This window comes from Petromyzon marinus, chromosome 4 (genome assembly GCF_048934315.1).
Source record: "Petromyzon marinus isolate PM22_M1 ecotype Great Lakes invasive population chromosome 4, UKy_Petmar_22M1.pri1.0, whole genome shotgun sequence".
Classification (NCBI taxonomy): Eukaryota; Metazoa; Chordata; class Hyperoartia; order Petromyzontiformes; family Petromyzontidae; genus Petromyzon; species Petromyzon marinus.
In genome coordinates, this window is record NC_133670.1 from 4,577,616 (window position 1) to 4,600,289 (window position 22,674).

A 22,674-nucleotide genomic window follows, 5' to 3' on the forward strand; every position below is an offset into this window, starting at 1 on the left:
GCGCGTCCCGCTCCCCTCCTTTTGCTTGTGCCGCTCCCGCCTGACAGCCTCCTCGCTTACGGCCTCCACAGGGATGGAGGCGAGGAAAGAGGAGGACGAGGAGGAGATTAAGAAGGAGGACGGCGGGGAGGAGATGGCAGCGCCCGGGGCCCCGAGGAAGAGGGAGCCAGGCGCGGCTCCCCACGGGAACTTCATCAACTACGCGGCCTTCAACCCCCCGGCTCGACGCGTCGCGCTGCTGCCCCGCGAGCTTCTGAGGCGGCTCCTGCCGGAGTCCGCGCCGCCGTTCCTCGCCCTGGACATGGGCTGCAACAGCGGGGTGAGCGCAACTCCACGTTACCACGGACGGGGCTGAGGACGTCGACCGCTGGGGAAGGTTCTGAAACTCTCGGGACGTTCACTCGAACAAAGCCGTGGCTGTGAGACTCGTCCAGTCCCAGTGTGGTATAGTGTACTAGTCACTATGGTAGTGTACTAGTCACTGTGGTAGTGTGGTAGTGTACTAGTCACTGTGTAGTAGTGTGGTAGTGTACTAGTCACTGTGTGGTAGTGTGGTAGTGTACTAGTCACTATGGTAGTGTACTAGTCACTGTGGTAGTGTGGTAGTGTACTAGTCACTGTGGTAGTGTGGTAGTGTACTAGTCACTGTGGTAGTGTACTAGTCACTGTGGTAGTGTGGTAGTGTACTAGTCACTGTGGTAGTGTGGTAGTGTACTAGTCACTGTGTGGTAGTGTGGTAGTGTACTAGTCACTGTGTGGTAGTGTACTAGTCACTGTGTAGTAGTGTGGTAGTGTACTAGTCACTGTGTGGTAGTGTACTAGTCACTGTGTAGTAGTGTGGTAGTGTACTAGTCACTGTGTGGTAGTGTACTAGTCACTGTGTGGGGGTGTACTAGTCACTATGGTAGTGTGGTAGTGTACTAGTCGCTGTGGTAGTGTGGTAGTGTACTAGTCACTGTGTGGTAGTGTACTAGTCACTGTGTGGTAGTGTGGTAGTGTACTAGTCACTGTGTGGTAGTGTACTAGTCACTGTGTGGTAGTGTACTAGTCACTGTGTGGGGGTGTACTAGTCACTATGGTAGTGTGGTAGTGTACTAGTCACTGTGGTAGTGTGGTAGTGTACTAGTCACTGTGTGGTAGTGTACTAGTCACTGTGTGGTAGTGTACTAGTCACTGTGTGGTAGTGTGGTAGTGTACTAGTCACTGTGTGGTAGTGTGGTAGTGTACTAATCACTGTGTGGTAGTGTGGGGGTGTACTAGTCACTGTGTAGTAGTGTGGTAGTGTACTAGTCACTGTGTGGTAGTGTACTAGTCACTGTGTAGTAGTGTGGTAGTGTACTAGTCACTGTGTGGTAGTGTACTAGTCACTGTGTGGGGGTGTACTAGTCACTATGGTAGTGTGGTAGTGTACTAGTCGCTGTGGTAGTGTGGCAGTGTACTAGTCACTGTGTGGTAGTGTACTAGTCACTGTGTGGTAGTGTGGTAGTGTACTAGTCACTGTGTGGTAGTGTACTAGTCACTGTGTGGGGGTGTACTAGTCACTATGGTAGTGTGGTAGTGTACTAGTCACTGTGGTAGTGTGGTAGTGTACTAGTCACTGTGTGGTAGTGTTCTAGTCACTGTGTGGTAGTGTACTAGTCACTGTGTGGTAGTGTGGTAGTGTACTAGTCACTGTGTGGTAGTGTGGTAGTGTACTAATCACTGTGTGGTAGTGTGGGGGTGTACTAGTCACTGTGTGGTGGTGTGGTAGTGTACTAGTCACTGTGTGGGGGTGTACTAGTCACTGTGTGGTGGTGTGGTAGTGTACTAGTCACTGTGTGGTAGTGTGGGGGTGTACTAGTCACTGTGTGGTAGTGTGGGGGTGTACTAGTCACTGTGAGGTAGTGTGGGGGTGTACTAGTCACTGTGTGGTAGTGTGGGGGTGTACTAGTCACTGTGTGGTAGTGTGGGGGTGTACTAGTCACTGTGTGGTAGTGTACTAGTCACTGTGGTAGTGTGGTAGTGTACTAGTCACTGTGGTAGTGTGGTAGTGTACTAGTCACTGTGTGGTAGTGTGTTGGTGTACTAGTCACTGTGTGGTAGTGTACTAGTCACTGTGTGGTAGTGTACTAGTCACTGTGGTAGTGTGGGGGTGTACTAGTCGCTGTGTGGTAGTGTGGGGGTGTACTAGTCACTGTGTGGTAGTGTGTTGGTGTACTAGTCACTGTGTGGTGGTGCACTAGTCATTGTGTGGTAGTGTGGGGGTGTACTAGTCACTGTGTGGTAGTGTACTAGTCACTGTGTGGTAGTGTGGGGGTGTACTAGTCACTGTGTGGTAGTGTGGGGGTGTACTAGTCACTGTGTGGTAGTGTGGGGGTGTACTAGTCACTGTGTGGTAGTGTGGGGGTGTACTAGTCACAGTGTGGTAGTGTGGGGGTGTACTAGTCACTGTAGGGTAGTGTGGTAGTGTACTAGTCACTGTGTGGTAGTGTGGGGGTGTACTAGTCACTGTGTGGTAGTGTGGTAGTGTACTAGTCACTGTAGGGTAGTGTGGTAGTGTACTAGTCACTGTGTGGTAGTGTGGGGGTGTACTAATCACTGTGTGGTAGTGTACTAGTCACTGTGGTAGTGTGGTAGTGTACTAATCACTGTGTGGTAGTGTTGAGGTGTACTAGTCACTGTGTGGTAGTGTGGGGGTGTACTAGTCACTGTGTGGTAGTGTGGTAGTGTACTAGTCACTGTGTGGTAGTGTTGAGGTGTACTAGTCACTGTGTGGTAGTGTTGAGGTGTACTAGTCACTGTGTGGTAGTGTGGTAGTGTACTAGTCACTGTGTGGTAGTGTGGGGGTGTACTAGTCATTGTGTGGTAGTGTGGTAGTGTACTGGTCACTGTGTGGTAGTGTGGTAGTGTACTAGTCACTGTGTGGTAGTGTGGTAGTGTACTAGTCACTGTGTGGTAGTGTGGTAGTGTACTAGTCACTGTGTGGTAGTGTACTAGTCACTGTGTGGTAGTGTACTAGTCACTGTGTAGTAGTGTGGTAGTGTACTAGTCACTGTGTGGTAGTGTGGTAGTGTACTAGTCACTGTGTGGTAGTGTACTAGTCACTGTCTGGTAGTGTACTAGTCACGGTGTGGTAGTGTACTAGTCACTGTGTGGTAGTGTGGTAGTGTACTAGTCACTGTGTAGTAGTGTGGTAGTGTACTAGTCACTGTGTGGTAGTGTGGTAGTGTACTAGTCACTGTGTGGTAGTGTACTAGTCACTGTGTGGTAGTGGGGGGGTGTACTAGTCACTGTGTGGTAGTGTGGTAGTGTACTAGTCACTGTGTGGTAGTGTACTAGTCACTGTGTAGTAGTGTGGTAGTGTACTAGTCACTGTGTGGTAGTGTACTAGTCACTGTGTAGTAGTGTGGTAGTGTACTAGTCACTGTGTGGTAGTGTACTAGTCACTCTGTGGGGGTGTACTAGTCACTATGGTAGTGTGGTAGTGTACTAGTCACTGTGGTAGTGTGGTAATGTACTAGTCACTGTGTGGTAGTGTACTAGTCACTGTGTGGTAGTGTGGTAGTGTACTAGTCACTGTGTGGTAGTGTACTAGTCACTGTGTGGTAGTGTACTAGTCACTGTGTGGGGGTGTACTAGTCACTATGGTAGTGTACTACTCACTGTGGTAGTGTGGTAGTGTACTAGTCACTGTGTGGTAGTGTACTAGTCACTGTGTGGTAGTGTACTAGTCACTGTGTGGTAGTGTGGTAGTGTACTAGTCACTGTGTGGTAGTGTGGTAGTGTACTAGTCACTGTGTGGTAGTGTACTAGTCACTGTGGTAGTGTGGTAGTGTGGTAGTGTACTAGTCACTGTGTGGTAGTGTACTAGTCACTGTGTGGAGGTGTACTAGTCACTATGGTAGTGTGTTAGTGTACTAGTCACTGTGAGGTAGTGTGGTAGTGTACTAGTCACTGTGTAGTAGTGTGTTAGTGTACTAGTCACTGTGTGATAGTGTGGTAGTGTACTAGTCATTGTGTAGTAGTGTGGGGGTGTACTAGTCACTGTGTGGTAGTGTGGTAGTGTACTAGTCACTGTGTAGTAGTGTGGTAGTGTACTAGTCACTGTGTAGTAGTGTGGTAGTGTACTAGTCACTGTGTGGTAGTGTACTAGTCACTGCGGTAGTGTACTAGTCACTGTGTGGTAGTGTACTAGTCACTGTGTGGGGGTGTACTAGTCACTATGGTAGTGTACTAGTCACTGTGGTAGTGTGGTAGTGTACTAGCCACTGTGTGGTAGTGTGGTAGTGTACTAGTCACTGTGTGGTAGTTTACTAGTCACTGTGGTAGTGTGGTAGTGTACTAGTCACTGTGTGGTAGTGTTCTAGTCACTGTGTGGGGGTGTACTAGTCACTATGGTAGTGTGTTAGTGTACTAGTCACTGTGAGGTAGTGTGGTAGTGTACTAGTCACTGTGTAGTAGTGTGTTAGTGTACTAGTCACTGTGTGATAGTGTGGTAGTGTACTAGTCACTGTGTAGTAGTGTGGGGGTGTACTAGTCACTGTGTGGTAGTGTGGTAGTGTACTAGTCACTGTGTAGTAGTGTGGTTGTGTACTAGTCACTGTGTGGTAGTGTGGGGGTGTACTAGTCACTGTGCGGTAGTGTGGGGGTGTACTAGTCACTGTGTGGTAGTGTGTGCGTGTACTAGTCACTGTGTGGTAGTGTCGGGGTGTACTAGTCACTGTGTGGTAGTGTAGTAGTGTACTAGTCACTGTGTGGTAGTGTGGGGGTGTACTAGTCACTGTGTGGTAGTGTACTAGTCACTGTGTGGTAGTGTGGTAGTGTACTAGTCACTGTGTGGTAGTGTGGTAGTGTACTAGTCACTGTGTGGTAGTGTGGTAGTGTACTAGTCACTGTGTGGGGATGTACTAGTCACTGTGTGGTAGTGTGGTAGTGTACTAGTCACTGTGTGGTAGTGTGGGGGTGTACTAGTCACTGTGAGGTAGTGTGGGGGTGTACTAGTCACTGTGTGGTAGTGTGGGGGTGTACTAGTCACTGTGTGGTAGTGTACTAGTCACTGTGGTAGTGTGGTAGTGTAATAGTCACTGTGGTAGTGTGGTAGTGTACTAGTCCCTGTGGTAGTGTGGTAGTGTACTAGTCACTGTGGTAGTGTGGTAGTGTACTAGTCACTGTGTGGTAGTGTACTAGTCACTGTGTGGTAGTGTACTAGTCACTGTGTGGTAGTGTGGTAGTGTACTAGTCACTGTGTGGTAGTGTGGTAGTGTACTAATCACTGTGTGGTAGTGTGGGGGTGTACTAGTCACTGTGTGGTGGTGTGGTAGTGTACTAGTCACTGTGTGGGGGTGTACTAGTCACTGTGTGGTGGTGTGGTAGTGTACTAGTCACTGTGTGGTAGTGTGGGGGTGTACTAGTCACTGTGTGGTAGTGTGGGGGTGTACTAGTCACTGTGTGGTAGTGTGTTGGTGTACTAGTCACTGTGTGGTGGTGTACTAGTCACTGTGTGGTAGTGTGGGGGTGTACTAGTCACTGTGTGGTAGTCTACTAGTCACTGTGTGGTAGTGTGGGGGTGTACTAGTCACTGTGTGGTAGTGTGGGGGTGTACTAGTCACTGTGTGGTAGTGTGGGGGTGTACTAGTCACTGTGTGGTAGTGTGGGGGTGTACTAGTCACAGTGTGGTAGTGTGGGGGTGTACAAGTCACTGTAGGGTAGTGTGGTAGTGTACTAGTCACTGTGTGGTAGTGTGGGGGTGTACTAGTCACTGTGTGGTAGTGTACTATTCACTGTAGGGTAGTGTGGTAGTGTACTAGTCACTGTGTGGTAGTGTGGTAGTGTACTAGTCACTGTGTGGTAGTGTACTAGTCACTGTGGTAGTGTGGTAGTGTACTAGTCACTGTGTGGTAGTGTTGAGGTGTACTAGTCACTGTGTGGTAGTGTTGAGGTGTACTAGTCACTGTGTGGTAGTGTGGTAGTGTACTAGTCACTGTGTGGTAGTGTGGGGGTGTACTAGTCATTGTGTGGTAGTGTGGTAGTGTACTAGTCACTGTGTGGTAGTGTACTAGTCACTGTGTGGTAGTGTGGTAGTGTACTAGTCACTGTGTGGTAGTGTAGGGGTGTACTAGTCACAGTGGGGTAGTGCGGGTGGCCATGGGCCTGAGACATGTTTACAAAAATGCATTTTCACCTTTCTCCCACAGATGGAATACACTACCCCATATGCGCGTTGTTCATCAAACATGTGAGTCATGGAAATTCATCATTAGCTCCAGACTTTTTGTCAATTAACTGCTGGATGAAGGCCTATGCCATGCCATGTTGGTCACGGGTGGTTTTGGCAATCAAGGTTGCTGAAGGTGCGTGTCAAGGACTGGTTCAGACATATCACCGGTTTGAGGCGTTTATTAGATATTTAAAGTTGCATTCATGTCAGTAGCTGAACATCGAACTTAGTCTCGTTGGATTTTTTGACCTAGAATCACTGCGTCATAGGTTTGTATTGAATAAAGTTGCATCTAATACTGTGGCCAGAATCAAAATATTCATACTGGAGGAATGCGATGAGCGATAAAGCTCTTTTTCGCAGACGTCCAGTAGAAGGAGGGTAAGAACGTTACAACAACAAAAAATACAAAACATGATAGTAGTGCAAAGTGCAAGAGAGGTAAACACATCACCCAAACACATACAAATAAAACTAAACCATCCCCATCCTACCGGGCAAAGCCCACTGAGGTATTAACTTATTTTCATTTTGAATAATGAAGTACTCCATCCTCGCATCACGTCTGTTTTTTTACGACATTCTCCAGCAAAGAAACAAACCCGCCACCGGTGTCCTCGTGTTTTCTCGCAGGAGCTGACGGTGGCTGTGTATCGGCACCTGACGGGGCTGGACCAGCCCGAGGGTGGACGCTCTGGGCAGGTTGCCCGCGTGCTGCCGCTGTCTGTGCTGGCGTGCGACCTGGACACCGATCTGGTGGAGCGTGCGCGGGGCGACAATCCTCACCCGGAGGTCATCGCCTACGAGGCGTTTGACTTCATGGACACCGCAGCACGAGACGCCGCGCTGGACGCCTTCCTGCGACGCCACGGCCGGGCGCGCTTTGACCTGTGCCTCTGCATGTCGGTGACGATGTGGATTCACCTGCACCACGGCGATGCCGGCCTGCGGCGTTTCCTCGCGGCCGCCGCGCGCACCGCCACCTTCCTGTTGGTCGAGCCGCAGCCGTGGAGGTGCTACCGAGCGGCCGCGCGCCGCCTGCGCCGTCTGGGGCTGGCCGAGTTCCCCCTCCTGCCGGATCTGCGGCTCCTGCGTGGGGCTGGCGGCGGTGGCGGCCGCGCGGAGGCCGATGAGCTGGCCGCCTTGCTGGGAGAGGAGGGAGACATGCGCTTGCTGTCCAGCCTGGGCAGCACCGAGTGGGGGCGGTCCCTGCTGCTGTTTGGACGAACGGGAGTGGCCTTGGGATGCATTGACAAAAGTACCGATTGAAACTGCGTTGCTGCTGTGGCCTTCGAGGATCTGTTGCCTATTTGGAGAGAATTCGTGGTCGGAAATGTTAAGTGTTTGTCAGTTTTTAACACCTTTATTTGTTGATGGTACGTTGTTTTCTCGTCGTGCGTGTAAATGCAGCATGTTGTTGAAAACGTGTTATAATTTATCAGAATATTATATATAAAGTGACAACAATGCACAACGTACCTTTTTTGTACCTCTGAAAATAAAATTGTATGCAAAAAGAGTTGTCAGTTTTGAAGGACCCAACCAGAATCATTTATGATAAAGGGAATGAATGTTTTTTTTTTAATAAATGGGACAACAGCATCTCATAAAATGGAAAATGAAGAATATCACCAACTTCAAGTCATTGTTTGGAGGAGGCATTTTGAAAATTATATCAAACCCAGCCCATGGAAGACATACAGAAATATTTCCTCTTCACATGCGATTTTCCTCAAATAATTTAAGGCAGCTCATGATGTGACAGTGGAGGCTGCTTTGTAAAGGTGAACTATGTCCCTGTTTCCTTTGGATTTCCACGTGCATCTGAAATCTTATTGAAATGCACATGTAAATGTTTTGGATACGCCACTTTTATATTTATAGTGAAATAAAATCTGAACATTGTAAATAGTTGATGGGTGCATTGTAATTGTGTGAAGTCATAATTGCCATTCATCCTCCCATTAACCACAACATCTGGTATGGAGGCAATCCATCCCATGTTCCTGTCCAGTGAGCTCCCTCCGCTCCATAAATATCTTTGTTGTGTTGTCTATATGCACGGTTTGCAGAGTGCACTCAGACTGACATAAGTGCCGTTGCGATATCACCACGACCGAGTGGCAACTAGCGTGCAATGCTCTGTTTGATAGATATGTTTCAGCAGTTAAGGGTGAAAAGTTAGACAAGCGGGATTTGATTGCTGAAAAAAAAATCTTCGGGTTGGCCATCGCAAACGATGATGACTGCCGAGAAGAGCTGCTCGTAGCATTTTCCTGCACACTGGTGGGAAGAGCCCAGCAACTTGAGCGGAAGCATCGATCGCACTGTCGGCAAGAGTTGCTCGTCTGCTGAATGGGACTTGTGTTGTGCCGTTACTGGTGTTGATGCCGATGGGCTCTTTCACGTTTTTCTTTAATCCGCTTGGCTGAGTCGGCTATGGAACTTCTCCACTGCTTACAGCTGCTCTCAAAGTAAACATCTAGAAAAAATATCTACGGACAAAAATAATGCTTACCCAATGTTACTGATAATCTTGGACCAATATCTTTAAATGGTAACTGTTTGAGGCCAAACCAGTGTGATGAGACCCATGGAGATGACACTTCTCCGTTGTACCTACTGAAAACAGGGTACGCAGCAGCATTGGTGCCTGATTAGATTTCTTGAAGTGGAATCTGATCATTTGCTGTAACTGCTGCAATGGAACAATCTTTGCGGTGGCGGAATGTTATGACACGTCTGTTATTCATAGCCATGCACTTAGTGTCCTGCCTCGCACAAGCATACAATGTCACCGACCATCCAAAATTATAATTTCAATCATGAAAGAATCTTACAAGTTAGTGAGTTTTTTTTCGTACATACGTCAGGAAGCAGCTGGTTGTGTATGGAGCTGGTTAAGCATGGGGCTGGTTATGCATGGGGCTGGTTATGCATGGGGCTGGTTATGCATGGGGCTGGTTATGCATGGGGCTGCTTATGCATGGGGCTGGTTATGCATGGGGCTGGTTATGCATGGGGCTGGTTATGCATGGGGCTGGTTATGCATGGGGCTGGTTATGCATGGGGCTGGTTATGCATGGGGCTGGTTATGCATGGGGCTGGTTATGCATGGGGCTGGTTATGCATGGGGCTGGTTAAGCAGGTGTGAATTATCGTGTGTGGGAGGGAGGGGAGTCAGTCTAATTTCCAGTTTAGTCAAGTAAACTCAGGGTCTCTGGAGTGGCATTCATGAGGGGGCCCCAGATATGGGACAACTCCCCTTCCCTATTCCTCAGTTTAAGACTCAAGTGTTCTAAAGCTACTACACCATTGTCTCGTGAGTAGAGCTCTGAGTAGTGTTCTACCCACCTGGCCATTTGCTCTTGTTTATCAGTGATGATGGCCCCTGTGCTGGATTTAAGGGGGGCAGTCCTCCTGATGTTTGGACCAAAGGCTGTCTTGATGCCTTCATACATGGCACGGATATTGCCAGTGTCAGAGGCGAGTTGGATCCTACTACTGAGATTCACCCAGTAGTCGTTGGCACAGCGTCTGGCGGTCGTTTGAGCTGCACTGCGAGCAGCTTTCAGTGCCCTTAACGATCCTGTACTTGGGACTTGCTTGTACTTCAAGAGCGCCATGCGTTTGGCTTGGAGGATGGGTTCCAATATAGCCAGGTGTTCCTCAAACCAGTCTGTGTTCCGCCTTGTCTGCTTGCCGAAGCTATTGATGGCTGCATTAAAGATGGCGTCTCTGATGTATGCCCACTTTGTCTCCACGCTTCCATCTGGTGTGTCGTGTAGGGACTGCTCAAGGCTGTGCTGGAAAATTGAGGGAGCTCTGGGAGGGATGTCTTGGCAGAGTTGATGCGTAGGTAGCGCTTTTGTTTGAGTCTGTGTATCTTTTTGGGGCGTAGTCTGACCTTGCTGGATACCAGCGAGTGATCGGTGTCACAGACTGCACTGTGGTAGCTGCGTGTGATGAGTACCGAGTTGAGGAGGGCTCGTCGGGTGATGACGAGGTCCAGTTGGTGCCAATTAAGAGACCTTGGATGTCTCCATGATACTTTATGGCATGGTTTTGTGAGAAAGAATGAGTTTCTGATACAGAGATTGTGGTATGAACAAAGCTCCAGTAGTCTTTGGCCACTGGCATTTATCTTTCCAATGCCATGATAGCCAAGGCATGCGGGCCACGCGTCGTGGTCAGCCCCAACCCTTGCATTGAAGTCTCCCAACAGAAACATGTGCTCAGAGCTGGGGATTTTGCGAATAATATTGTGAAGCTCTTCATAGAATTGGTCATGAATCTCCGGAGGTGAGTAGAGTGTTGGGGCGTAGACACTCAGGATGTTTACATGGCCAGAAGCAGTGAGCAATCTCATGAGTAGAATCCGCTCGGAGCCTGCAGTCGGTGGTTCTATCATGCCAAGGAGTGTGTTTTTGACAGCAAATTTAACACCATGTTGCCTTGGTTCGTTCTGCTGTTTTCCTTGCCAGTGGAAAGTGTAGTCACTCTCTCGTAGTGAGCCACTGCCAGCAAGCCGGGTCTCCTGCAGTGCTGCAATATCGACATGGAGTCTCGCCAACTCCCTGTCGATAACTCCAGTCTTGCGGATGTCCTCAATCTGCAATAGATCTTCGGAGAGTCCAGAACACATTGTGCGTACATTCCAGCTTGCAAAATGAAGGGCTGGAACCTTCTTTCGTTTTGTTTTGCTTTTGTCTGGTGCAAGTTTTGCAGCCCACTTGTCTGGTGATGAACCATAAGGTCCAAGCACCCATTGGAGCAGGTGAGCCGTGGCGGGAAAGGACCTTATTGGCCGGGGGCTGCCCAGCCTGAGGCGGGTGGCGGTAGCTATCCATTGGGGTGCAATGACCCCTCCCACCGACGATGGAAACCCGTGGCGCCCATTTTTTACGCCAATCTAAAATGAGCTTATAACCCGTGACTGCTGCCATCCGTGTTTCTTGGCCACGATTAGGTGGCCGAGGAGTGTCCTCTCCCCATTTTTGCACCTCTTGTTAGCGCAAAGCCCGGGCAGGTTATTCTGGAAATCCTGGGTTGCCCATGCGTCAGGATCCCCCCTCGGCCTTGCCGGTGATGTCCAAAGGAGTGCGTAGCACGACGTTTGGTACCAGTTTGGCTGCAGGGGCTGCCGGGAATGTGCCGCAGTGTGTCACAAAACCGCCTGAGGGGCCCCACTCCTGATTTTCTGTCGGGGTTTACTCCCTTAGCCATTGACTCTCCCGAGACACTCACAAGGCAGTGAGAAAACCGCGTAACCCTGGGAGGGGCCCTTGCCAGGTACTGACAGCCGGGCCAGCTGTGCCTGGGACTCGCGTAAGGCAGGGTCGTCACGCCCTGAGGTAGTTTATCACAAACTACCCGCTACCACACCGCGGGGCCAAATTGGTCACCCCGTGCCCCTTACAAATCTCAACGTTCATCTTACAAAGTCCCATCACAAGGGGAGAAACACAAAACATTGTTTTGCCCGTTTTGAAACGGCTCTAGTAAGCCGTATGGACCTGAAAAACTAAATTTCCCTTCGGCTCTAAGAGATTCGTTTGTGACTGAACTGGAGATTAATGAATGATAAACCAGCCAGGGCTTCCCTCGCTGTACGCGGGTTTGGTTTGTTGCGCTATTTCACGCTGTGGAGTCCGTCCATAAATGACGTCACGCGATTTTAGACGATTTTTGACCCCCCCCCCCATCGTCACGCGGCGTCACAAAAAGTCAGACCCCCCCCCTCAAATATGACGTCACAAAGCTGTGCTCCGCCCCCCCCCCCCAAAATATAAAAATGCTTCAAATCGCTTTGAACTATTGTCATTGTAGTGCATATTTAATGTGACGCTGCACTCTGATGTTATGGGAGAAAAGATTTGTTAAAAAGTATATTTAATTAAGTAGAACGTGTTGTCTATATTTATTTAAGGTGACGTCATATTTCTCAACCCCCCCCCCCTCATCGTCACACATCGTTACAAATGTCTGACCCCCCCCCCCCCCCCCACGTGCGTGACGTCATTTATGGACGGCCCCAGTGCAATGCGGCTACCTCTGACCCAAAAGTCGCTCTCTGGGGTTGCTGTGCGCATGTGTGGTGGGGGGAGCGGTGGCGCAGCAGTTAGCGCGCTGCGCTACGAACCCCGACTACAGGGATGAAAATGATTAAGAGAGGCGTATCAGGGCAGAGCAAAGTGCTTATTGTTATCTTAACTTAATAATGAAACGTAACTGAGCCATATGCCTTAAGCAGAACGTTTTTTTTTCAAACAGATGCATCACAAACGGAAAATAGAACCAATGTTTAGAAATGCACAAGGAAGCGTAGAGATGATGCACATCCTAAGAAAACACTGATACTAGAAGACGGACACGTCAATTGGACATCATATGGAAATTAAGGACGTAATTTTAGTTTAGAAAGGTGGGGTGAGGCAGGACACACAACTTGAAGTGATGACGGCCGGTGGTCGAGACTAACGTGGGAATGGGAGCTAAGGAGGGAACACAACCGGCAGTGTCAACTGCGGAGATGGAGTGAATAAATCAACAGTATCTGAATTTTGATTTGTGAGAATTTTATTGTTTTATATCTTTATTATTGTATTTTCTTTGGTTCTTTCGGTAAAGTCATATAGAATGAGAATAAAATAATAAAATAACACAATAAAATTCTCACGACGTTTTGGCCACAACGCAAGCGGCCGTCTTCAGGTGAAAGGTACAGAACTGTCGGGACGACAGAGCTTCAGTGAACAATGTTAAGATTCGTAGCGACTTTTAAGCTGGTTAGGAGAAGTGAGGCACCTTGAGAAAGGGGTTTACATAGCAATAGCTGAGGGATTAGCTTGTGACTGGTCACGGAAATGGCTATGTTAATGTCAAAACCTACACATCCACAGAGGCAACTAGTAATTTAGCATTGAAATAGCTAAGGGATTAACTTGTGACTGGTCACAGGAATGGCTATGTTAAAGTAAAAACCTACACATCCACAGAGGCAACTAGTAATTTAGCATTGAAATAGCTAAGGGATTAGCTTGTGACTGTAGCTGCCGATGCTGACTTCTCCGCTCTTCACCTCGCGCCGTCCGGCCACCGCCAGCTTGTCTCCAGACACCTTCACGGCCAGGTCCTGTGGGGAGAAGTCCTGCACGTCCAGGGACGCGACAAACCCGCCTCCCTGCTCCTGTGGATCTTCAATCTGGAACCCACTGCTCACGGCCGGCTGCTGCAGCAGTGCATCTCCGAGGCTGCCCGGAGCCCGCGTGTGGCTGCTGAGCTGATCGACTCCACGGAAGATTCTCTCCATCCTCTCGATCTCGCTCCTCATGTCTCGCTGCAGCTGCTGGAAAATACTTTCACCGCGGGGGTTCCAGACCGGCCAGCCTGGCCAGACGCTCCTCTCCATAACGTGCATCGCAGGGAAGTAAACACTGAGGGCCATGCTTGTTGATGTGCTTCACAGTGAGGCTCGCTTCAGTTGTGAGCGCTGCTCCCTCCTCCGCCGATGTTCTGCCAGTGCAGCTACAGGAGCTGCTTTTATAGCCCTGGCAGTAGCTATGAGCAGATGCCAGGGGGAGCTAGAAGCGTCCAGAATGACGCAGCTGCTCCCAGGGCTTCCCTCATCCGCAGCAAATAGCAGTGACTCATACCTGGGGTTCAGCTGTGTGACGCCTTCTCTAAACTAAAAATGATATTTCCATTGGAAACAAGCAGGCAAGACACAACTTTAATACACTATAGTACACCAGGACAGTGATATTTTGAAATGTACATATTGTCAATGAGAAAACGTGGTGTGCATTTGTGTCATTCCTTCACGTAAAGTCCTGGTCACAAAAGCAAAGTTTATGGGGAATAATAATACCCATTTTATATAGTTTTGAGGCATAAGCAATTAGAAAATAACACTTACTACCCAGGAACAAAAATCGTGTTACATAGTGAATTATCAGTGCAGAGCGAATTCCATGGCAGTAAACTGCTCACAGACTGCAGCCCGAGACACGAGTCACGCTCTTGATTCTGTGCGGATGGAGGAAGCCCCTGGGAGCAGCTGCGTCATTCTGGATTCTTCTGGCTGCCCCTGGCATCTGCTCGTAGCTACTGCCAGGGCTATAAAAGCAGCTCCTGTAGCTGCACTGGCAGAACATCGGAAGAACAGGGAGCAGCGCTAACAGCTGAAGCGAGCCTCACTGTGAAGCACATCAACATGGAAGCATGAGATGTCCTTAATTAACGCTAAGACACATTAATCAAAAACGCTAAAACACCTATTAGCAACATCAGTAAGGATGAGCGCTTTGAGCTTCCTCAATTAAAAAAGAGAGAGGTCATCGTCATCCTCTCAGCCGACAAGGGCAATGTCACTGTCATCATGGAAAAAAAAACATACAATAACAAAATTCAGGATCTACTGAATGATGGTAGCTGTACCAAAATCAATAGAGATCCCACCAACCGCCTTGTTACAAAAACCAACAATATCATCACTGATTCAACATCTTTAATCGAACCAACCAAGCGGCTTTCCTTAAAACCCTCTGCTGCTAGACCACACAGATTTTATGGCTTACCACAAATCCATAAAGAAGATACACCCCTTCATCCTATCTTCTTCATCATTAACTCACCCACCTACAAACTGGCCCCATTTCTGTCTCAGACCTTACAACCATTCACTGGTAAGACCACCTCAGCTGTACTTAAATCAGCTCACTTGGTATCGTTAATTAAGGACATCTCACTATCTCCAGGTGATTTGCTTGTCACTTTCGATCTAGTATCGTTGTTTACCAAAGTTCCTGTGCCTGACACCATTACAATCATTGAAGATTTGGTCCAACAAGGATTGAATGCTGATGTACCGGCCCTGGTTAGACACTGCCTCACCAACACTTACTTCACCTGGAATGGAACATTGTACAAACAAGTTGAAGCTACCCCAATGGATTCGCCCTTATCTCCAGTTGTAGCCAATGTTTTCATGGAAAAATGTTTTGAGACAGATGCCATCCAGGCATCCACCCTACGTCCTTGTCTAAGAGGTGCATAGATGACACGTTCGTCATCTGGCCACATGGCCTACCAGCTCTGGGCCAATTCTTCAACCACATCAATTCCATACACCCAGCGATCAAATTCACCATGGAGGTGGAAAAAGATGGAAAGCTACCCTTTTTGGATATCTTAATTAAAAGGAGACCTGATGGTTCAATGAGCCACTCTGTCTACAGGAAAGCTACCCATACAGATGCTTACTTGAAACCGGATTCCCACCACCATCCATCCCAGAAGAGCTCCCTCATCAAGACTCTATACCATGGAGCCCAATGCATTTCCGACCAGGAACACATTACCAGTGAACTCAAACACGTACACCAGGCTCTCAGGGCTAATGGTTACTCCGACTACACAATCTGCAAAGCCATCACTCCAGTCATGAAGAAGGATCCTCTTGCGGAGCCACTCAAAACCATCACCTTACCCTACATTGCAGGGGTCACTAAAAAGATCTCCAAAATCCTGAATAAACACAAGATCCAGATCCGATTCAACACAGTACATAAAATCCGTGATCTGGTTCCATCTGTAAAAGATGCTGTTCCAGACATACAGTAACCGGGTGTTTACAAACTAAAGTGCCTCTGTGGTAGTAGCTACATTGGAGAAACCAAACGACATATCTCGGACCGCATCCGCGAACATAAAGCAGACTTGAAACACAGTAGAACGAACTCCTCCGCCGTGGCAGATCACTGTTATAATTCAGTGGGCTCACATGACATTGACTTCTCCAAGACGGAGGTTCTTTGCAAGCCAACCGGCTACCATGAGAGATTCGTTCATGAGGCTATCCACATTTACAAGCACAGAGACAATTTCAACCGAGAAGATGGATTCTGGCTTAGTAACCATTGGAAAGATGTTTTAAACCATTTCGGTTCTTAATTAATTATTTTATGGTGACCTTCAGACCGCAGCTCTTTCGCTGGCATTGACTCTTAATACTTCTCACACCACGGTTAATGGTATGGTTTATAACATGATTATAACAGCGCCTCGTAGCTGTTTCTCTCCTCCTTCTGTTCCGACCATGGATGGACTCATCCGTCTGAACGGGGCTGGTAGCTGTCCGTGGTGCTGATGTGGAGGGTAAGAATCCACCCATTTTTTCGCCATATAGCATCGTGATATATAACGACTTATTGTTGGTAGCTCAGCTGATTGGAGAATATATAGAGTTTATTGTTAACATTGAGGTAGTTTATATTTTAGTTTTTTTTTTATCTGTTTACTATATGGTATTCATTATATAGTGTAGTGCATACCCAGTTGCTGTTATGAGCTCTGCTTATTGAAGAATATATTGAGTACATTTATTATATTGATGTAATTTGGACTCAGGTTTTTTCACATCGGTTTACTGTATGATATTTGAGTTGTTGCATCCCCCTTTTTGCATCCTTGTACGAGGTGCCTCGGTGGATGTGTAGGCTTTGACTTTAACATAGCTATTTCGTTGACCAGTCACAAGCTAATCCCTCAGCTATTCAATGCTAAAATCTCTTGTTTGATTTGTACTAGGTGCCTCTGTTGATGTGTAGGCTTTGAATTTAACATATCTATTTTTGTGACCAGTCACAAGCTAAATCCGTCAGCTATTTCAATGATAAATTCTCCTGTTTGATATGTTAACCCCTTTGTCAAGGTGCCTCTCTTCTCTCAACCAACTTAAAAGACGCTACGAATCTTAGCAGCGTTCATTGGAGCTCTGTCGTCCCGACAGTCACAAGCTAATCCCTCAGCTATTCAATGCTAAATTCTCCCGTTTGATTTGTACTAGGTGCCTCTGTGGATGTGTAGGCTTTGACTTTAACATAGATATTTCTGTGACCAGTCACAAGCTAAATCCCTCAGCTATTTCAATGATAAATTCTCCTGTTTGATATGTTAACCCCTTTGTCAAGGTGCCTCTCTTCTCTCAACCAGCTTAAAAGACGCTACGAATCTTAGCAGCGTTCATTGGAGCTCTGTCGTCCCGACTGTTTTTTGTTCCTTCACCTGAAGAAGGCCAATTGTGTTGTGGCCGAAACGTCGTGAGAATTTAATTGTTATATTTTATTATTTTATTCTCATTCTACGTGATTTTACTGAAAGAACCAAATAAGATGAATCCTTGCAGTCACGAAAGCTTCAAATCGAAAAATGTCCTTAATTAACGCTAAGACACATATTAATCAAAAACGCTAAGACACCTATTAGCAACATCAGTAAGTATGTGCGCTTTGAGCTTTCTCAATTAAGAAAGAGAGAGGGCATCGTCATCCTCTCAGCCGACAAGGGCAATGTCACTGTCATCATGGAAAAAAAAAACATACAATAACAAAATTCAGGATCTACTGAATGATGGTAGCTGTACCAAAATCAATAGAGATCCCACCAACCGCCTTGTTACAAAAACCAACAATATCATCACTGATTCAACATCTTTAATCGAACCAACCAAGCGGCTTTCCTTAAAACCCTCTGAATGTTAGACCACCCAGATTTTATGGCTTACCAAAAATCCATATAGAAGATACACCCCTTCATCCTATCGTCTTCATCATTAACTCACCCACCTGCAAACTGGCCCCATTTCTGTATCAGACCTTACAACCATTCACTGGTAAGACCACCTCAGCTGTACTTAAATCAGCTCACTTGGTATCGTTATTTAAGGACATCTCACCATTTCCAGGTGATTTGCTTGTCAGTTTCGATCTAGTATCGTTGTTTACCAAAGTTCCTGTGCCTGACACCATTGCAATCATTGAAGATTTGCTCCAAACTGGAATTGAATGCTGATGTACCGGCCCTGGTTAGACACTGCCTCACCAACACTTACTTCACCTGGAATGGAACATTCTATAAACAAGGTGAAGTTACCCCAATTGGTTCTCCCTTATCTCCAGTTATAGCCAATGTTTTCATGGAAAAATGTTTTCAGACAGATGCCATCCAGGCATCCACCCTACGTCTTTGTCTAAGAGGTACATAGATGACACGTTCGTCATCTGGCCACATGGCCTACCAGATCTGGGCCAATTTTTCAACCACATCAATTCCATACACCCAGCGATCAGATTCACGATGGAGATGGAAAAGGATGGCAAATTACCATTCTTGGATGTGTTAATCGTACAGAGACCAGATGGCTCAATGGTACACTCTGTCTACAGGAAAGCCACCCATATGAATGCCTAACAAAACCTGACTCCCACCACCATCCATCCCAGAAGAATTCTCTCATCATAACTCTACACCATAAAGCTCGATGTATTTCCGACCATCACCGCCTAGCCAGTGAACTGGAACACGTACACCAAGGCCTCAAGATGAATGGATATTTAGACTACACAATCCGAAAAGCTATCACCCCAACCATTGGGAAGGAACCATCTGAGGACCCAATCAAAACCATCACCTTGCCATACATAGCAGGGGTCACCAAAAATATTTCCAAAATCATGAGCAAACACAAGATCCAGGTTCGATTCAACACAGTACATAACATTTGTGATCTGATCCCATCTGTGAAGGATGTGATCCCTGACATGCAATACCCCGACGTTTAAAAACTAAGCTGCGTCTGCGGAAGTAGTTACATTGGGGAAACTAAGTGACATGTCTCGGACCGTGTTCGTGAACATAAGGCAGATCTGAAACACGGTAGGACCAATACCTCAGCCATGGCTGATCATTGTTTTAATGCTGTGGGCATACACGAAATTGATTTTGCCAAGACGAAGTTACTCTGCAAACCGACTGCTTATCAGCAAAGATTCGTTAATGAAGCCGTCCAGATGTGTTAACACAGACACAATTTCAACCGACTTGCGTACAAACTGAGCAATCATTGGAAGGACGTTATTAACCAGTTTAAGTCATGACGGGCCATGATGTTCCCAGCCTACCACCTTGATATTAGTTGGTTTTTTCGGCTCTCTGATTTTTTACATTAACAGATGTCATTTCTCACTAACACAGCTACCTCGTGTGCCATCCTCGAGGCTGCTGCTTCAGGATCTCCCATTAACATGCTAATCTCTCACATTAACATAGCCACCTTGGCGCACTCGCCGTGAAGGAGTCTCGGCGATCTTGCATTGACATGCTAATTTCTGCCTGGCAGCCCTGTGATTGGTGGAAAGCCCACCACCGCCGCGGTCGCTACCCACCACTTGCATTGGCATTGGCTGCTGACATTTGGGCCACGCCCTTTTCAAACCTTTATACCTTTATAAGCCGTTGTTTTTAGCAGCTAACCCCACTTTTCCTGATGACGACCGCTCGTGTTGCGATTGAAACGTCGTGATATTTTTTATTATGTTTTGTTATTTTTTCTCTCTACGTGACTTTACCGAAAGACCCAAACAATATGAATTCCTGCAGTCATGAAAGCTTTGAATCAAGGTTGATTAAATGGCAAGTATTGGAGATTTAATTCTGATACAATTATGTTAGTTTTTATTGATTTTGGCGCAGTTTCAAATGATTATTTTTATATCAGTATTTACGTAACTACACTCGTTTACATTCGGCTGTACTCAGCTCACCATTCCTTTGAACTAATAAAAAACTTCTGCTTAACAATTATTAAACATCCTCAGTTGTGTGTCATTAGGTTCAGTATACAAACTGGACTAACAACATTTGGTTTTATGCAACAAAAACTTTATTTCAAAATGTATTTTTTTAAAAGTGTACTGACGAAAGCAACAAATTAAACGTTCTAAATTATATTGTACGTGTACTGCATACAATGTTAACAGTAAGAGCTCAAAGCAGGAACGTACATGTACACCAGATAACTATATTCGTGTGTAAACAATAAATTGCTTACAATATTGTACTTAATGTTGCCCGGTGAAATGAAACATTCTAAATCTAATGAGTCGCATTGAAAATAACATCCTACAGGCTGTTAATATTACTGTTTAGATACGACACATTACATGTCTTTAACATTCTCATGAAGACAAATTACAAAATGCATGACATTGTATCACACTGAATTCCAGCACGAATACTGTTAAATAGTTAGACTACTGGAATGGATGCTCCAGGCACCACTCTACGCGTGAGTGGTGCCAGTGGACTGAGAGGCCGTGCCAGGAGTCGCTGTCGCTGGCTGCTCAATGACCACCACCCTCTCGGCCGCTGCAGGGAGGGCGCGGCGCTGAGCCTTGAACTTCAGCTTCCCGTCTTCAGTCAAGCAGCAGCTCACGCTCTGCGGGTCCACGTCCCTGGGCAGCTGCGTCTCCCTGTGGAACTCCTGGCAGCTGTGGCTGTAGCTGCCGCTGCTGACTTCTCCGCTCTTCACCTCGCGCCGTCCGGCCACCACCAGCTTGTCTCCAGACACCTTCACGGCCAGGTCCTGTGGGGAGAAGTCCTGCACGTCCAGGGACGCGACAAACCCGCCTCCCTGCTCCTGTGGATCTTCAATCTGGAACCCACTGCTCACGGCCGGCTGCTGCAGCAGTGCGTCTCCGTGGCTGCCCGGGGCCCGCGTGTGGCTGCTGAGCTGATCGACTCCACGGAAGATTCTCTCCATCCTCTCGATCTCGCTCCTCATGTCTCGCTGCAGCTGCTGGAAGAGACTTTCACCGCGGGGGTTCCAGACCGGCCAGCCTGGACGTGCAGGACTTCTCCCCACAGGACCTGGCCGTGAAGGTGTCTGGAGACAAGCTGGTGGTGGCCGGACGGCGCGAGGTGAAGAGCGGAGAAGTCAGCAGCGGCAGCTACAGCCACAGCTGCCAGGAGTTCCACAGGGAGACGCAGCTGCCCAGGGACGTGGACCCGCAGAGCGTGAGCTGCTGCTTGACTGAAGACGGGAAGCTGAAGTTCAAGGCTCAGCGCCGCGCCCTCCCTGCAGCGGCCGAGAGGGTGGTGGTCATTGAGCAGCCAGCAACAGCGACTCCTGGCACGGCCTCTCAGTCCACTGGCACCACTCACGCGTAAAGTGGTGCCTGGAGCATCCATTCCAGTAGTCTAACTATTTAACAGTATTCGTGCTGGAATTCAGTGTGATACAATGTCATGCATTTTGTAATTTGTCTTCATGAGAATGTTAAAGACATGTAATGTGTCGTATCTAAACAGTAATATTAACAGCCTGTAGGATGTTATTTTCAATGCGACTCATTAGATTTAGAATTCATTTCACCGGGCAACATTAAGTACAATATTGTAAGCAATTTATTGTTTACACACGAATATAGTTATTTGGTGAACATGTACGTTCCTGCTTTGAGCTCTTACTGTTAACATTGTATGCAGTACACGTACAATATAATTTAGAACGTCAAATTTGTTGCTTTCGTCAGTACACTTTTTTAAAAATACATTTTGAAATAAAGTTTTTGTTGCATAAAACCAAATGTTGTTAGTCCAGTTTGTATACTGAACCTAATGACACACAACTGAGGATGTTTAATAATTGTTAAGCAGAAGTTTTTTATTAGTTCAAAGGAATGGTGAGCTGAGTACAGCCGAATGGAAATGAGTGTAGTTACGTAAATACTGATATAAAAATAATTATTATAAACTGCACCAAAATCAATAAAAACGAACATAATTGTATCAGAATTAAATCTCCAATACTTGCCATTTAATCAACCTTGACTTAAAGCGTTCATGTCTGCAGGAATTCATATTGTTTGGGTCTTTCGGTAAAGTCACGTAGAGAGAAAAAATAACCAAAAAAATAATAAAAATTTCACGACGTTTCAATCGCAACATGAGCGGTCGTCATCAGGAAAAGTGGGGTTAGCTGCTAAAGACAACTGCTTATAAAGCTTTGAAAAGGGCATAGCCCAAATGTCAGCAGCCAATGCCATTGCAAGTGGTGGGTAGCGACCGCGGCGGTGGTGGGCTTTCCACCAATCACAGGGCTGCCAGGCAGAAATTAGCATGTCAATGCAAGATCGCCGAGACTCCTTCACGGCGAGTGCGCCAAGGTGGCTATGTTAATGTGAGAGATTAGTATGTTAATGGGAGATCCTGAAGCAGCAGCCTCGAGGATGGCACACGAGGTAGCTGTGTTAGTGCGAAATGACATCTGTTAATGTAAAAAACTCAGAGAGCCGAAAAAAACAACTAATATTGGAAGGTGGTAGGCTGGGAACATAATGGCCCGTTATGACTTAAACTGGTTAACAATGTCCTTCCAATGATTGCTCAGTTTGTACCCATCTTCTCGGTTGAAATTGTGTCTGTGTTTACACATCTGCATTGCTTCATGAACGAATCTTTGCTGATAGGCAGTGGGTTTGCAGAGTACCTTCGTCTTGGAAAAATCAATTTCGTGTATGCCCACAGCATTAAAACAATGATCAGCCACGGCTGAGGTATTGGTCCTACCGTGTTTCAGATCTGGCTTATGTTCACGAACATAGTCCGAAACATGTCACTCAATTTCCCCAATGTAA

General features: G+C 47.0%; 1 protein-coding gene across 1 annotated transcript; it reads left to right on the plus strand.

The window, feature by feature from the left end:
- On the plus strand, positions 1-8,107 carry LOC142906624 (pre-miRNA 5'-monophosphate methyltransferase-like). Its single transcript, XM_076054833.1, has 2 exons — positions 1-319; positions 6,830-8,107. The coding sequence occupies exons 1-2, from the start codon at positions 74-76 to the stop codon at positions 7,463-7,465; spliced, it is 882 nt and encodes a 293-aa protein (XP_075910948.1). The 5' UTR covers positions 1-73; the 3' UTR covers positions 7,466-8,107.
- The last annotated feature ends 14,567 nt before the right edge of the window (positions 8,108-22,674 follow it).

Excerpts from the sequence above, each read along its gene's own strand:
- LOC142906624 (XM_076054833.1), top strand. The coding sequence starts at position 74 with ATGGAGGCGAGGAAAGAGGAGGACGAGGAGGAGATTAAGAAGGAGGAC. Across the intron at positions 320-6,829 it reads ACATGGGCTGCAACAGCGGG|GAGCTGACGGTGGCTGTGTA; the intron begins GTGAGCGCAACT and ends GTTTTCTCGCAG.